The following is an 18,118-nucleotide window of genomic DNA, read 5'->3' on the forward strand; positions in this document are numbered from 1 at the left end:
TAAACAAATAAAGAAAGGAATGTAATGGAGTATATATATTAAACACATAAAGAAAGGAATGTAATGGAGTATATATATTAAACACATAAAGAAAGGAATGTAATGGAGTATATATATTAAACACATAAAGAAACGAATGTAATGGAGTATATATATTAAACACATAAAGAAAGGAATTTAATGGAGTATATATATTAAACACATAAAGAAAGGAATGGAATGGAGTATATATTAAACACATAAATAGAAGAATGTATTGGAGTATATATTTGTTTTTGTTCATTTTTTTTTGCTTTTTTCATGTCGGTAATATATACATATATGATTTTATTGTACCATGTCAAATAAATTGATTTGAATTATATTGAATACATTCCATTTGACACTTCTAATAGAAATGACAGTCGTCAGAAAGTGCTTACTTCAGTCAGTAGCGGTCTTTTCTTGCGCTGAGTAAAATAACAAGGAATAGCCACACCTACGAAAAAAATCCACACGGCTACTGAGCGGTCTATTGTAATGGATGCACCCATTGTATCGAAATCCAAACATTTTTGCCAACAATGCATTTCAGTTACTTTCCTTTGTTAAAAAAAAACGCTATGCAATTTTCCTTATTGAAATAACACATGGAATGGCAAAAGACGGTTGTAAACGACCCACTTTAGACTCTGATCAAATGAGTTGGGTTCACTGCACATTTGATATTTATTCATCACTATTTGTAGAAAAATTACCGTTGAATTGTTACAACGAGCTTCTGCTGATATTACATAATTAAATTTTAATCCAAATTGTTCAGTCACATATCGGAAGTACTTTTAACATAGTAGTTAAAAGTTTTTTGGGAAGCAAGTAATATTAAGATAATTTTACATCATATATATATATTGTAGGATTGAGTATTTGATCGATCAAAAACAGTTGGTCAACTGGTCGGTCAAATGAGATCAAGTTCTGTTACATGTGGTCAAGTATATCATAGTAATTCCTTTACCAAGAAACAAAGTAAATACTCAACGTGTATTAAAAACTAAACGCTTTCATTTCTACTTTATATATTGTAAAATCGCTGAGGGTGTTGTAGTTCTTCTCTATTAGTTAGAAATTAAATATAAGTTCCTTTTTTACTGAAATTGCAGTTTCATGTTCAATAATACACATTGTTAAACTCTTTGTCGGTGTCACATCTGTAGGTGTTCTAAATGTCTATTTATTATTTATTTTTTTTTACTTATATCAAAACTTCAAGTTCAACATAGTTATCGAGCTAAAAATTACCTGGGCGGAAAAATCACACTTTACAATGCAGCATTTTAACCATCATTTTAGCTTTACGTTTCCTTTGTGAATTGCATATTTTATTGCCACTTGTTCCATATATTTATAGTTCACAATGGTTTCAAGAACACCACCTTCATCAGAAGAATGCTGGAACACGACTTCTTTTCTCTTATTAATTATCTAGAAACTGTCATAGGCTATGACGAAATTCCCAACTACAAAAATATTCAGTCTATTTCTTGTTTCACGTAGTACTGATCCCCAAAATAAGACTAGTTTCATTCAAAACACGCTGTTTTCAGGAAGAAGCAGAAAGAGTTTGTTGCTGTCGTTAAAATATGGAGAATGCACTGACTTATCCAATATCGGGTAAAATACTTTCATTGTACAACAGGTATGACATCCTATGTGGTTTCTTAGTTTGAAATTAGCCAAACATATGCTTACACGAAAATACAAGGCCTGGAACTTTTTTACTTCATTTTAATGTAAATATAGTACCTTGTTCCTTACATAGGAGTGGATAACAGTGATAAAATATTCGTAACATTAAATGAGCTTACGGTCTTTTCTGGAATTGTCTGACAGTTCTACAACAATGTACTCATACTCACCATCCATGAGAAAAAGGATTTTCTTGAAATTTTAGTTTATAAATGAGCTATCATCACAGCATTACATCACAGAGTAGATTTTATTGAAGTATTTCTTTGTAGACACAGTTATCAATGAAAGTGCCTTGCTCTTCTGTTGCAACACTCATGAGATTATCAATAAAGAAAAACAAATAATTTTTTAAGTTTGTTTATTGATTGTTTTATATTTGAAACTTACTCCTTTTTGTAATTCTTATTGGTTAAATCTGAAACATATCATTTATGTGGAAATTTCAAATGTTTTATTTATTGCTCAGTTATAAAAATACTGCCTAGTTATAAAAATATTACCCAGTGATGATCGGTGCAGTATTTTCCGAGATCCGAGTTTTGGATGTATACATCCATTATGATAAGATTACTCTCGGATTTTGTCTTACACTTATATCTCCAAAGCTTTGGACACTGGACTGACTATATTATGCTTCACCGTCATATTTAAAGTAGCATTAAATCATTACTATCTTTTTGTAGTTTTTACTTAAGCTTTCCCCTAATACATTCCATCTTTGCATAGTAGCAAATCGTATTCTCTTCTCTATGGATGTTTCCTTTAAAAATCATTATAAACGACAAATGATCTTCACAAACTAAATAAGGGTCAAATAATTAAATCTAACATACTATATTATTTTCTAGTGTGTGTTTTAGTGGATATGCTCTTATAGATAATAATGATTTCAATTGTCTATTAGTGTACGTAGGTGAAAGTGATAATTACATTACCATGTAAATATATATTTAGTAACATTTTTACAGAATTGTTTAGACTATCGGATAATGCAAGTACCTAAAGTAGTTTAACGAGTGTATAACTTATCATGGCATGTAGCTAGAGTGAACATTTACTCGAAGTCAAACACTGACAAGTACATAGGGTCAGCCTTATATACAGTATACCTTGTCCATATGGGTGTATTGTTTGTTGTTTTTTTTTAATTTCGCGCAAAGCTACACGAGGGGTATCTGCACTAGCCGTCCCTACCTTAGCAGTGTAAAACTAGAGGGAATGCAGCTAGTCAACCTACCACCAACTCTTGGGCTACTATTTACCAACGAATAGTGGGATTAACTGTAACCTTATAATGCCCCCGCGGCTGAAAGGGCAAGCATGTTTGGTGGGACAGGGATTCGAACCCGCAGATTGCGAGTCGAGCTCCATAACCATCTGGCCATGCCATATGGGTGTAAAATTAAATAGTATGTTACCTTTAATTTCAAATTTTATCTGAGGTCCGGACCTTGATGACCTCAGACTAGCTTGTCCATGATACAACGTAATCTGTATTGTAAACATGTCACTGATAAATGCTAAGAATCTTATTCAATGCCCTAGTATACAATATTATGTACAAGTTTTAACAGAATAACCGTTTCGTATTCCTTAAGGAAGCATAATGAGGCAACATCTCTTCTTGCACCTTACATCGGCAAAATGCAAAGTTACCCCACTGCTTATTCTGGGTTTACGATCATTTTTATGACTGTTTACAAGAAAATATTTCCAATTCAAAGGTTGCCAACTTCTTAGAATTATCAATAGTTTATCACTTACTTATATTCACAAGCTGCAGTAGCCTGTCTGATCACCTAAAAGAAACCTTTTCACACCAAAGATAAATAATTTATTAGGGCTGTGTACAAAGGTTGGTTTGTTAGCCAGGGATTCGAGGATAGTTCTAAACATTCAAAGGTTCTTCAGGCGGCATACAAGCAGCGGCAGATCCCCCCCCCCAATCTTTTTAACAGAAATCGTTTGATAAGTTTGAATAGTAATCCCACATCAAATGCCTCTCACGTGGAAAATTCGATCGTTGGATTTTTATAACGCCCGTTATTTAAACAGATGTTGTTTAAAACACACATAAATACACACCACCAAAACGTAATAAGTAGCACCTTCTTCCGTGTGTCGGAGCATATGGGGTGAGGTGTACGATTATGGTGAAGCATATGGGGTGAGGTATACGATTATGGTGAAGCATATGGGGAGAGGTATACGATTATGGTGAAGCATATGGGGTGAGGTATACGATTATGGTGAAGCATATGAGGTAAGGTATACGATTATGGTGAATCATTTGGGGTGAGGTATTTTAGGAGCAGCATTGCTTCAGAAACAGAAACTGAATGTCTAGTGTACAAGACCTGATAGCAGTGATATGCTGGTAAACAATGAAACAAAAATATATGCTAACATCAATAATCTACTCTTGAAAGATGAACAAAAATATAACTATAAATTCCCTCCCCCTCTCCCCAATGCGTATGTTTAATAATCGACAATATCATTAAAAAATTACATTGGTAATAACACTCTCTATTGTAACTTTTCGTTATAGTTAGAGGTCTATATTTGTTTTCTAATCAAACTGTTAGTGTTACTCTTCTCTGTGTTGCTGTTTATTCATTATCATGTTTACTTAGTATATTTAATTAATCAACGTTTTAATGTTAAAAATACTATGACCGTTAACCAGCTTGGAACGGTGACTGTTACATAAAGATTTGTTTTGTCTAAGTCAACTACAGTTCTTTTAACTGGCTACAATAGAATGTTTTTTCAACGCAAGCTAACTGTGTTTAAATATGTGTGCTTTCCAAAAATTACTGTTTTGTATAACGTATTTTTAAACTATACATAAATGTCTTATTTCATTTATACGCATACATGCAAAATAAAAGGGTTTTTCAACCAAATATAAAATAGTAATTATAATGACGTCATCATTAGATTACTAGGCAATTTTCTAATGTCAAAGGTTCGAACTTTCTTTCGATAATGGATTCCGGACTTTTTATTTATATGTATTGCAAAGCTACTAAGGCTGTCTGCCGCTGTGTCTAATTTTGAACTACTGACCAGAGCTAGAGTAGCCAGTGAGTAACGCCCTGCCACCCACTGTCCACGCTGATTGAGCTTTGTAAGTTAAAAAGAGTAAATTGTATCATTTAAAGCGAATTTAACCTGGATAAGAGGCAGTTGATATGTTATTACAATGTGGAAGCTGAAGCAATTTAAATACTAATAGTAAACCACTTGTATAAAATAAACTACTTTAAATCATTGATGTAATTCCTCGAATTTCACATCGTATAAGAGCATGTTCGTGTCTTAAATGTAAACGATATTTCAGATTGGGTAACTTTGTTAGGGTTTTGTTCTCTACATGTTGGCATTAGTAAAATTATTTCATTACAGTATTAGGCCTAACCTCGCAAACGTTTAATAGTTAAGTTTAGTTTGAATTTCTCACAAAGCTACACGAGGGCTACCTGCGCTATCTGTCTCTAATTTAGCAGTGAAAGACTAGAGGGAAGGCAACTAGCTTCTCATCACCACCTACCGCCAACTCTTGAGTTACTATTTTACTATTTGTCGGTATTGACCGTCACATTATAACACTCCCACTGCTGAAAGGGCGAGCATGTTTGGTGGGACAAGGATTCGAACTCACGACCCTCAGATTTCAAGTCGAGCACCTTAACCATTAACAGTTAAAAAACATCTAATGAGCATCTAGACAACTCCAGTTTCTTGTACCCACCATAATAAATGTTTGAAACAAAGATAAATGGTTTTAGTAATGCAAATTTAAGATGGAGTGAATATAAAACGGAGCTGAATGAGATCAAGTAAGCAAGTAGCTGGATCCACGTTCCAAAGGGATTGAAATGACATTATCAATACGTCTCACGAAAAGCTTTTAAGTGTTTCCATTCATACCGAAAGACAGCAGGGTTAATAAACTCATAACCAACTTATGTGGAAATCCTGGGCATCGCAAGAGACAGATCAGATGATCCGTGTCGGATTACTAAAGATACATGTTATTTATTTTACAAAAACAATGGTATTGCATTCTACACATAAAGACATAAGGTTTTTCTCGACATAAGGTTTATTTACAATAAATACACATTTTAGAAAATTGCTTTGTACATGAACTTTTCTGGGGTTACTTCATGTTAAATTGGTTTAGAAGATTATGTAATTAAAACAATTCCCTACCTAGAATTTAATTAACCTTGAACAAACTTTTTGAACTCTAAAAACTAACTAAAACAGCTTAGCTCAATAAGTATGTTGCCCCCCCCCCCAGTGGCACAGCGGTATGTCTGCGGACTTACAACGCTAGAATCCGGATTTCGATACCCATGGTGGGCAGAGCACAGATAGCCCATTGTATAACTTTGTGCTTAATTACAAACAAACAAACTCCATAAGTATAACTAACTTCATTATACATAATTTTGGGTGACTTTCTGCAGCCTATTTTAAATCTTTAATTGGCAAATTTTAAAGAAGTGATCACACACACTTATGAAACAAATAAAAAGATTGTGTTATCGTAGGAAACCCATATATCATGTATATCTATAACTTCAGGCAATAGGTACTGCAAGCTACCACTGTTATCATTAATGGTATATACACAAGGAAGTAAACATTAAAACACATTGCACCGAAAAATGAGAAAGATACATGTGACGAAGGGTTTGAAGTAATAACTGTATCGCGAAAACAACTTCTAAGCCCACGGGTTACGGGACCATTGTATAGTTCAGAATCTTTACGACAAGCAAACGAGGAAGGTGAATCATTTAGAAAAGCTTGCGTTTTCATTATGAACAAATCATCAGAAAAAAAAAGAAGTCAGTAGGAGAGAGGCTTCCTTCCGAATGACTGTTCATTCACACAATCTGGAGGAAGATCTGGTTTTCAAATGAAGTTTCTATGCAAGAAGTGAACCGGTGAACACAAATGTTGCACAGTCACAAGTTTATCTACACTTGACTCCAAACTATAGGGTTAAAAGAACCAAAGAGTCAAGATATTCACGCAGGATAAGAGAATAAAAGTTAGCATCAGAAAAGAAACTCATAACTCACTTCGAAAAGTGGACTTTCCATCATCAGGGGATAGCATTTACCCCTGCTGAAGAATAACCAAAAAGGATAGGGTGAAATTTCTATAAATATGTAATAAGTAGGCATAAAGTGACACTCGTTTTAGACACTATTATTTTTAGCTATGGTTATTACATATTTAAAGAAATATGTAATAAGTAGGCATACAGTGACATTCGTTTTAGACACTATTATTTTAGCTATGGTTATTACATATTTAAAGATATATGTAATAAGTAGGCATACAGTGACATTCGTTTTAGACACTATTATTTTTAGCTATGGTTATTACATATTTATAGAAATATGTAATAAGTAGGCATACAGTGACATTTGTTTTAGACACTGTTATTTTTAGTTATGGTTATTTAGAACCTTATTATTTTTGGCTCATGTTAAAAGATATAAATATTCTAGGTTTTTTTTTGGTCAAAGATTGAAAAATATCATTCAAGTATGTACGACATGATATGCATTTGTGTACTTGTTTCATAGTCTAAATTTTATTTACTTTACTGGTGTTAAAATGATATTCGTTATTTTCAGAAAAACCATTTTTTTTTACCTAATTAGCTTATATTTTTAGTTGAAATGGGGTGCATTTGATAAGAATCTCTAAATATGTAGCAGCATGTACGAATTGAGAAAGAGCGGCTGTTCAACAAACAGGTCTGTAATAATGCCTGCACAAGAAGCTATTATTTACATCATGAAAACTAATTTTTAATTTAAGAATATTGTAACGTAAAAAATATATGTAAATGCTAAACAAGTCGAAGAATGTTAAAATAAGAAAGTTCGTGGTTATAGTTCGATATCTAAGAATTACTGAATTAATTGATTTCCTTGCTTCAGTTATTTCCGAAAAAAATTATTTAAAAAAGTACCGCAAATTTCGGAGATGATACTATTGAATAAAATACTCTTTTTGTTTGTTTAATAATTCCATGATTATCCCAATCAACAGATGAGGACCTGGAGGAGCTGATTGTGGAGATAATCCGTGCTAACAATAGAGGAGTATCGGCTGCTAATAATGTTACAATGGAACCAAACTGGAGTTTTGGACAATCTTTTTTTTTCTCTGGAACTGTAGTAACAACGATAGGTAAGTCGCAGCTTGATAATTTAGTCCAAAATCAAATGTAGTCGAGGTTTCAGTTTTGTTTTCGCAATGAAATAAATTCTGGTTGGTTTGAACCTCTGACTTTAAAAAATTGTTTATATAACCTATAATAGAATATGATTAAAAGCTCAATTTTATTTTCATAATTAAATAAATTTAAAATTTCACCGCATTATAAACTGAGTTTGATCTCGGTGTTTGCACCATTGGTAGGCATTTCATGCTATTGTACGCTACGATGAATGTCTACCTTTCTAAAAGTACGAACTTATTGTTTGACCATATTTATCAGAAATAAATAACTATAATTTTCGTTCATGAATGACACTGAAGGCTTAGTAATTGACTGTTTTTATTCAAATCGCATAGTTCTAGAAAAGGGAAAAAGCTCTAAAACTAAGCGTGACTTCAATTATGGCATCTTTCAAAGACAAAGTATGAGTTTTAATTTTGTTATTATTTGTAATTAAGCATAATATCTTAAAGAAAAATGTCTATTGCATGATACTTACCCCACCTACACATATGAGAGACTATCCGAATATGTTTCATGGACATCATATTTTTCTGTCTATTTCTAAAAGGCTTAAGTAATTATCACATATTTCGATGAAACCAATTTAACCAGAAAATTTGTATTCACTTTTATTACTGGTTTAAAACATTATTATACTACCACTCATAGTTGTTTTTCTGCTCACACTGTTAATATATGTTTAATTATTCTATAGACTACATCCTCCATACCAATCACTGTGGGCCGGGTATGGCTAATTGACTAGTGGATCGGAGGTTTCGTAATTCACTGTTAAGATATGTTTAACTATTTTGTAGACTACATCTTCCATACCATTCACTGTGGGCCGGGTATAGCTAGCGACTAGTGGATCTGAGGTTTCGTAATTCACTGTTAAGATATGTTTAACTATTCTGTAGACTACATCTTCCATGCCATTCACTGTGGGCCGGGTATGGCTAGCGACTAATGGATCTGAGGTTTCGTAATTTGCATCCCGTTGCTATAAAAGTGACAGTCAAATCCTACTGTTTGGTTAATGTAGCCCGAGAGTTGGTGGTGAGTGCTGTTGGCTAGTTCCATTCCCTCTAGTAAATCAGCTCAAAATTATGGAGGGCTAGGTTTGGCGCTGTTAGTACTGATGTAGCATTGCGCGAATATCCAAAACAAACCAAATCAATGATTTTATGAAATTTCCGCAGCATTCTTCGACATACGATCTTATACTATAAAGATACGAAAAGTAACTTATAATATTTGTTCATGTAACGGATATATATACATGTATAAAAATATTAAGAAATGAATTGAATTTTATCCAGGTTACGGCCATGTAACTCCACTATCTAAAGGAGGAAAAATGTTCTGTGTCCTTTACGGATTATTGGGTATTCCACTGACTTTAATCTTACTGACAGCCTATGTAGAACGTCTGATGATTCCAACCACGTGGATTCTCCACTTCTTAAACTCCAAACTCGGGCACCTTTACCAACCTTTTAATATTAGGATGTTACATTTCTCTATTATTGCGGTAAGTAGCAGAACAGAATAGTGTTTTAATCCACATTTTTAATATCACTGTTGTTCTGGTAAGTGTAGCAGAATAAACCGAACTTCTAGTTGACACCGTCCATGCATTTGGTAAGAGGATGTTACATTTCTCAACTGCTACTGTTGGTAGTGGAACAAACAAGAGCTGTAACTCATAATTTCCAGACTTAATCAAGATGTTATATTCCCTTATTACTCATATGAGAAGTAGACCATTCGTTCTGAGTATTTAGTACGAAGATTTTCCGCTTCTAAGCGGTGACAATAGGACGTTGACCATATACACCAACCTTTTAATATATGAATGTTACATTTCTTTATTGTTAGTAGTTGAACAAACAAATGTTTTAGCTGTCAATTATAAGGATGCTACATTTCTATTTTGTGAATAACAGAACAAACAAAGTTGAAATGGGCAGCTACAACCCATTTCAGCGTAACACTTGTGGAGAAAGTCTTGGAGGGCTTGTAAACAAAGATCAGTTGTAAAGGATGACGTTTCGAAATACTGCTGTCTTTCGTCTTTAGGTCATTTTGCACCGGTTTTTGCAGGGTTTATGTGATATCAGGGAGGAGTAAAGTGAGTATAACGTGACTGATTGATGATTCTTGTAACATGGTTGGTGGAACGAGTGATGATTTAACCAATGGTAGCCACAAAATGCTGGTTTGCAGGTCTGGTCTTCGTTGAACAATGATTTCGTTGTTTTTACATAGAAATAATTTTTGATATTTCTAGTTTTCTATAATTTATCTGAGTCGGTGTATCTGAAGCTGTCACAGTTTATTTTATGCCCATTCAACATGGTTTGTTCTGTGTTTTCATCATTCATATTTAGTCTTTATGTCCTTTATTCTTGTCCCAGAGTGTTTTCCATTTCCTTCGATGGAGTTTGTCGTCAGTTGTTCTTTGTTTAGTATTAATTTTAAACAGAGCAGTGTTGTTTGAGATTTCCAGTGGATATCAGTTTTGAACTTTGTGTACATATTTGATCTTCCCACTTAGGTCTTTGCATATACAAAAGGTAAATAGTGCTGAACTTGTTTTTCATGTCTGTTGTACCAGTTTGCATTTTTATGTTCTTCGACTTATTGTTGAAGAAACTAAAAGAGTGCCCGTTCCGTTTAAAGTGCTGTACAATATGTCGGCGTTCGGTTTTGATGAAATGTTCGTCGCAGATGTTTCAGCTCTATTGTTCAAGCACTTAACAATACTGAAGATGGGTAGTAAGCCTGTAAGTATCTATCAGTATGAGTTTGGTGTCCTGTATATGGTGAGTTTGTCATAGTTAGTTATATATTAGTAAAGTAGAAAGGGTTTATGTCGTATTCTGACTTCTTAAGCAAAGTTGTTTATGTAACTGTTATGACTTTGAAACCGCCTCACTCATAGGTTATGTTACCAATATAACTTAAAAATTGGGGGGGGGGCATGTTTTGTTACTGGGAAATTTGTTAGTACGAGTGGAACCACCTTTGGTAAATATATTCCGGAAGAAATGTCCACTCTTTTTGTAGATGAACTTCAAGTAAGATATTGAGATCTGTCATTCCACCCACCCCGAACAACAGGTGGCGTTTCAAAACCTCCCATTGTGACTTGTTTCAGATTGGGTTTTCTGCTTAACGTAGTATCGGAATGTTTCTTGGCGCATTACCATCTTGAAATCGATATCATCCTGTCCGTCAAAGACGCCCCCAGAGGCTCAAAGATAAGTCTGTGTAGTTATGATGCTCAATCGTGATTCGTGGTAGGCAGAACACAGATAGCTCACTGTAGAGCTTTGCGCTTAACAACAACTAAATCATCAAATACAGTGCAACGTTGTCTAGAATACCAAAATACAACAAAGCATTTGTGTCTTCCTTAACTTTCACTAGTGAATCAAGACCAGAGCAGCAAAGGGAAAGGGGCTATACATTTATGCTTTCCTCATCTACTTTTTAGGGTTGAGATAACACAGAAAACGTGAGAGCTGACACCTTACATTCATGGCCCTGATGAACTGCTTATGGGCTGCAGTTCTTCCTTGAAATATAGCAGCATGAGTTCATATTCATGCTTCAACTATCATTAGAGTTGTAAATGGTGAATTATCTGTCAAAGACGCTGTATCACTTGCTTAGCATGTTTCAGAGCTCGCTTGGTAGAATTGCCAGTGCCTTCAATGATGCAGTGTACGTATTACACATGTGGTACGGATTAGTTTCTTATCAACTGATAGTTATGCATATACACTGTCGCTTTTAAGCGCAGGGTTGAAGAGTACATGGAATTCACCCAGATCTTTTTTGAAACCTACATTTGTTGAACCCTTTAAATGACATCATTTCTTACAGTCTCTCATAAATATTAAGAGTTCGCACAAAAGCGAAACAAGTGCCAGAAATTACATTTATCAACCTATTTTTTGTTCATCTTTGTTATAATTATGATGTTGAAAATGATGGGTATTGTAATATAAAAAAAGATACTACAATTGATGATGGAAAACGTCTGATATAAAATTTTGGAAGCCGAAGATAGTGAATGATTTAACATGCTTCAGTTAGTTGTATCAGTATAAACTTTGTTACATAGCAAATCAACCCATTATTGTTGACCGTTCACTAAATAACATCAAGTTTCGCTTCAGAAATATGATATATTTTTAGGATTAAACTATTTAAGTCTATCTTCTGTGGTTAAAAGTGCCGGACTATTGTCTGCGGATATAATGTTCGCGTCCTGTTGCCGCCAAAACGAAAATCACACTCTGCACTTGAGAGTCGTGGATGCGTTATAAGGGTAACGGTTAAATCCAATTAATTGGCCTGATAAAAGTTGACTCTAGGTGCTGTTGGCTAGCTGCTTCCCTCGTTTAACTTTCCGTGAAACTCAACAAACAAAATAGTTTTTTCGAATTCTGCACAAAGCTACTAAGAAGGTTATCTGCGCTAGCCGTCCCTAATTTTGAAGTGATAGATTATAGGGAAGGCGGCTGGTCAAAATCATCCGCCTTTAATCATTGGGGTGCTTTTTACTGACGAATAGTGGAATTGGCCATCGCATTATAATGCACACACGACTGAAAAGAGCGAGTATGTTCGAAGGCTGGTTTCGTTCCCACGACCTGCAAATTGCAAGCGTAGTGCTATAACAAACTAGATGTACGTGCGCAAGGTCCCCAAAATTGTTCTGTTTCAAGAGTAAATAAAACCAAATGTTTTTATTTCTTACTTTTGAAGTTCATATATCATGCTGTGTTGTAGCCTAAAGAATGTATAATTCTTCTCGTGATTCATGGCATGCTCACGTTTTGCTGACGTCACGACAGTACAAAATGCAACTTTAAGTGTCCCTTATGTAACATCATTTTAGCGTCTACTGACTGGCTGACAAACAACTTACTACTGTATAATGGTGCGAGTGGTTAAAACAGGTGATCCCTCCAGGCGGTCTTCAGCCCACTTTCGGGGAAATTATGTATGCCTATCTTCTGTATGATGTACACTTATAAGTATTATTGTTATTGGCATTTCTACTTTTACAAGACCAATAAACATTTTCAGTTGTGTCAGGCTAAGAATCAATAATGACATTTATCGGAAATATGAAATATCCTTTTTTTGTTTGTAAAGTTTGCATCTTTTGCAAATACAGTAAACAGTGGATACTGACAGCTATAGTGAACAACTCATACGACATTAAATGTTAAGCAATTCTGAAATATCAGTAGGATTTTGATAGTCCACTTGTTATTTCGAATGATGAAGAAAGTAGCAAATGATGATTTAAAATAATTTTAATCGTTGTATTGTGATACGCCTTTGAAATATGGACACTTGAAAAGTAACATTGTGTTTTTTTTTCTTTTCTTAATATTCTATTTTGCCAAAAGTAAATATTTCCTTTTAATTTTCTTGAAATGGCCTCTAGGCAGCAATACTGGCTTTTTTCTTCCTGATTCCTGCCGCTATTTTCTCTTACTTGGAACCTGACTGGGACTATCTGGATTCCATCTACTACTGCTTTATTTCTTTGACGACCATTGGGCTTGGGGATTACATACCTGCAGATAATATAAACCAGAAAATGAGGCCGCTGTACAAAGTCTGTGCCACATGTATGTGATGTTTTAGTATGGGTTTTAAAGAATAAGATAATGTATGATATTTAAAATGTTAACACTATCTATTTTATCCAGCAAAAAATGTTATACAAATTAACAAGTATTATTTACACAATTTCAGAACTGAAATTTGTTAGAGTAAAATATAGGAGGGATAGAATGCTTTAAAAATGAAACGTATAGAAACATAATTGATCATTGGATATACGAGTTCAAAATTTGCTAAATACTATTGTATAATGATATTTAAACGCACAGTCTACATTCTTATGTTTCAACAATTTTACATCATAACGTGTAGTAATGTTTCAATAATATTGGTGTAAAAACCACAAACCATGTGATGTATCGGTAAACTGATTTTACCTCAAAGCTCACGTAGAGAACAGGTATACATAATATTGATGCCAAATTACATTTTACAAGCAGGATATTCTACGCTAATTTGTTAGGAATTAATCACACTATCATTCACATTTCAAACTTGACGTAACTTAAAGAACAAAAATGTAGATTTACCGTATGTTATTGTTGAGCAGCTCTTAATTAGCATGACTGAAATGTTCAACAATTACTTTTCGCGGTGGGCGATATAAGTAGTTCAGAGCTTTGGCTCTGAGTGAAACCAAGAGTGCAACACAATTAGCCTTTTTAAAGTCCATGAAATAATTTAAATTGACAGATTAACTTAAACTTTTCCCGTCACTGAGGACGGATACTTTTGCCTGTTACCTTATATAGTTATATACGTTAGGAAATTTAATATTTCATGTTTATAGGTATTTTCTGCTGTTATATTATTTTATATAATGAACTAGCTGGAGTACCCGTCCGTTGGACGGGTGAAATAAAAACTCGTTTGTAACAAAGTACAGGAAATGATGTTTCTATTTTTTCTTAACATAATAAACATTAAAAGTGCAATAAAAATACATAAAGATACCAATATTGAAAAGAAAGATTTATATTAATATGAAATTAGATGGGGTCCAACCCCCAATTCATGACCTTCCTCATAGCATTCTGTATCACTGTGTCAAGTTTGGTGCTGATTGATCAAGAAATATCGAAACGAATAAGGAACAGATACACACACGTATTGGCGTTTATTCATATAGATAAAAATCTAGTGTCTGCTCTTAGGAAAGTTAATATTTCACGTTTAGAGAGATCGTCTTCTGTTAGATAATTTTATGTATTAAGTCTAGAGGGATTTTTAATAAAGTTCTTTTTTTTTCTTCTAGTCTATCTTTTGATTGGATTGGCATTCATGATGCTCTTCTTGTCGGTCCTGTATGACATCCCCCAGCTGAACTTTAGTTTGTTTTTCTTGCTGAAAAGTGATCAGGTGGCTGGCGATCCAGAGAAGATGAGACTAGCCACAGAAACAGGAGGTCCTAAATATACTCAACAAATTGACGAACCTACGACCAGGCACATCAAAGCTGTACCCCGTATGGATTCCTCGTCACCAGAGGACAATCCTTGACTTAGCTACGCTGTTATTCGATTGCAGAACGATATTAACCGTAAAATTATGCATTTTGAAAAGCTAAGATACAGTTTGTTATGAAATATTTATTTTACACCGTGGTATTTATACTTATGTGAATATTTTAATGTGATTTTTTTCTTTACTGCTGTTATATTGTTGCTCTTTTGCACTCAATCATATAAAGTATTGTTGTTCTCAGATTATAATATATTGTGGTTCTCAAATATAGTATATTGTGGTTCTCAGATTATAATATATTGTGGTTCTCAAATATAGTATATTGTGGTTCTCAAATTATAATATATTGTGGTTCTCAGAGTATACTATGTTGTGGTTCTCAGAGTATTTTTTCCTAAAACTCTGGATCCAGCAATATATTAAACGAATCAGATCAGTACATTTAGATTATAATCAAAAGCTAACAACAGTGTAACTGTCTATGTTTGTTGTTTCTTATATGCTATTTGGTCTAGAGATTTTCACAGGACTTTATTGATGTTTGTGTTGTGCTATATCCTTAAAAGTGTGCATAGTTCCCATAAGTTTGAATAAATGCGAATTTTTATTTTAAAGATAAACATGTTTCAATTAAAGCATAAAACACTTGATCTAAAAATTGTATTCAAACTTAGGGAAATTAACAATATACCAACAAAACACAAATAATTATTGTTTAAAAGTTGAAATTTAGTGAAACATTGGAAAGCAATAGGCCTAACATTTGTGCTATAAGTGACGCAAAATTCACATGGGTTTTTTGTTCCTGTTCATCATAGTTTGTTCATTTCAGATGTGTAAAACCAGCATTTCAGATCTATCTTTTGTCTCCCATACATCACTTCCCCTAGAAGGCTTTCGTTCAATACCGGAACTCGTTAGGAGGGTTGGGCGAAAAGTGACAAAAAGTTTTTGTGAAATGCTATTTATAAACACATTATAAAAGTTACTGTTTAAACGCCGAAAGCTAGCCAACCATTGGAAACAAATAGGCCTAACATTTGTGACAAAAATCACGTAAACTATAGATGATTTTATTTTATTTATTTATTTTGTTCTGTGGAACACGAGTCTGATACAGTGAAACCCCAATTTTATGCGAATTCGTATATAACGCGATGGGTCATTAACTGTTTCGACATGGGCTCGGTCCCTGGGACCGACCTCGTAACCGTCACCGCGTTATAGTTTACATACTAATAACTTTTAATATTTTAAATGTATCTTTACAAAACCACGATTTAGCGCGACCCCGCTTGTTTCGCGATGATGGACCTCAACGATCGCGTTATAACAGGGCTACACTGTATTTGAATAAGTACAATAATAGTTCAAGTTAAAATAACACAATAACTGTGGTCTAACAAAAGAGAATAAACAAATGTGTTGGCTGGTGCACAGTCTTTGAGAATAATTTCATACAATCTACATACACAATAATACCATTATATTAAGTCATTTCATATCATAAATTAAGATTCAAACACTCCATAAGAACAGTATTTAAGAAATGAATTCAAATGAAGAGCGTTTCTACCACGTGTTATTCATGAAGGTTCTAACCGAAACTCTTGATGAAAATATCTCTTCACAACAATGCATTTAAGTAAATACAATTTTGAGCTGAAAACCGCACTTCCTTTAGACCGGTTGAAAACAAAAAACAAACTTGTATATCTTGAGTATGGAAGCAAGTTATGCTGATATAATAGTAAGTTGGCAGACAATAATTTATAAGCAGAATAACATGATTTATGTTTGGGGGAACGTACTACATGTTTCGACAGAACATTTTCTACTTCACTACAACATTCAGTAGTATTATTTAAGTTTAGACAAGTCTTTGTCACGTTAATTTACAATACAGCATTTTTTATAGTGTATGGCGTATATAACAATTGTTTACTTATGTGTCTAGAAACGGTTACCTCTTCATAAGAAATAGAAATGCACTTGTAATTACTAATAGGGTAATCAAATGTCTCTGCTTTTAGTAGTTTGTCGTCCCGATATCCAGAGAACAGTTCTCGGAAATAATTAAACGTCTCGGTTCTATGATAAAGACATCAAACTGTCAGTCACATCGAATCACGAAGGTAATAGGCCTACTTAACTTGTTCATTGTCGCCAAACTCTCTCGAATGTGTTAAAGCAGAGCTCATCGTCAAAACGCACTTTACACAGTCATGAAATGAATTTTATGACTATTTAATAATAATTAAAAAACAAACATACAGAACTTCTATGTTCCAATCATTCTTCACAAAACTATGTCTAAAAAGTTTCAAAGTGATACTAAAAACCTAAAGGTAGTATGTTTGAAAATCTTATGGATTCTTAAATACAGGAATCCCTCGATTAGTGCGGTTAATGTGTTCTTTAAAAAAGCCGCACTAATCGAATATAATAACTTATGGGAAATCATGTAATTCGTACCTCAATTTTCATCCTCATTCACAATTAATTTCTATTTTGCGTATTTTTTAATCAAATTATAGGTATATAAGAAAATACGAAAAAAATGCAATGAATTAAAATTTATTTGTCTGATTTTTTTATGAAAAACTTATTTAGAGTGGCTTGTCGCATCGTATTCTTCTGTTCTTCGTATATTTGGCGGTACTGAGAAATTGCCTCATCAATTTTTCTGCAAATTTGACGGCTTCTATCTTCATCAGGGTCTGTTTCTAAACATTTTCCCTTAAATTCTTCAATAACCGTGAAAAGTTCTTCTAATTCCTTCTTCGTCATCTTCTTATGCTGGCGGGTAGGTAAGATTTGTTCACATTCATCAATGTCTTCATATGCTCTCTGAGTGTCCAAATTTATAAGGTCCTTATTGGTTAGTTCTTCTGAATGAGCTTCTAGCAATTCTTGCACATTTTCATCGTCAATCTCAGCGAAGCCAAGTTCTTTTCCAATATGAGTAATTTCTATAATGACCTCTTCTATATCTTTTGAAAAGCC

General features: G+C 33.7%; 1 protein-coding gene across 1 annotated transcript in view; it reads left to right on the forward strand.

The window, feature by feature from the left end:
• LOC106464955 (potassium channel subfamily K member 1-like) overlaps window positions 1-16,131 on the forward strand; it is a 22,253-nt gene extending 6,122 nt beyond the window's left edge. The window contains exons 2-5 of the mRNA XM_022392768.1: window positions 7,819-7,959; window positions 9,316-9,527; window positions 13,467-13,653; window positions 14,904-16,131. Of these exons, the coding sequence (XP_022248476.1) occupies window positions 7,819-7,959; window positions 9,316-9,527; window positions 13,467-13,653; window positions 14,904-15,148 (785 nt within the window). The 3' untranslated portion in view covers window positions 15,149-16,131. The remainder of the gene's footprint in view (window positions 1-7,818; window positions 7,960-9,315; window positions 9,528-13,466; window positions 13,654-14,903) is intronic.
• Window positions 16,132-18,118: the final 1,987 nt, after the last annotated feature.

Source organism: Limulus polyphemus, unplaced genomic scaffold, assembly GCF_000517525.1.
Source record: "Limulus polyphemus unplaced genomic scaffold, Limulus_polyphemus-2.1.2 Scaffold1793, whole genome shotgun sequence".
NCBI lineage: Eukaryota > Metazoa > Arthropoda > Merostomata > Xiphosura > Limulidae > Limulus > Limulus polyphemus.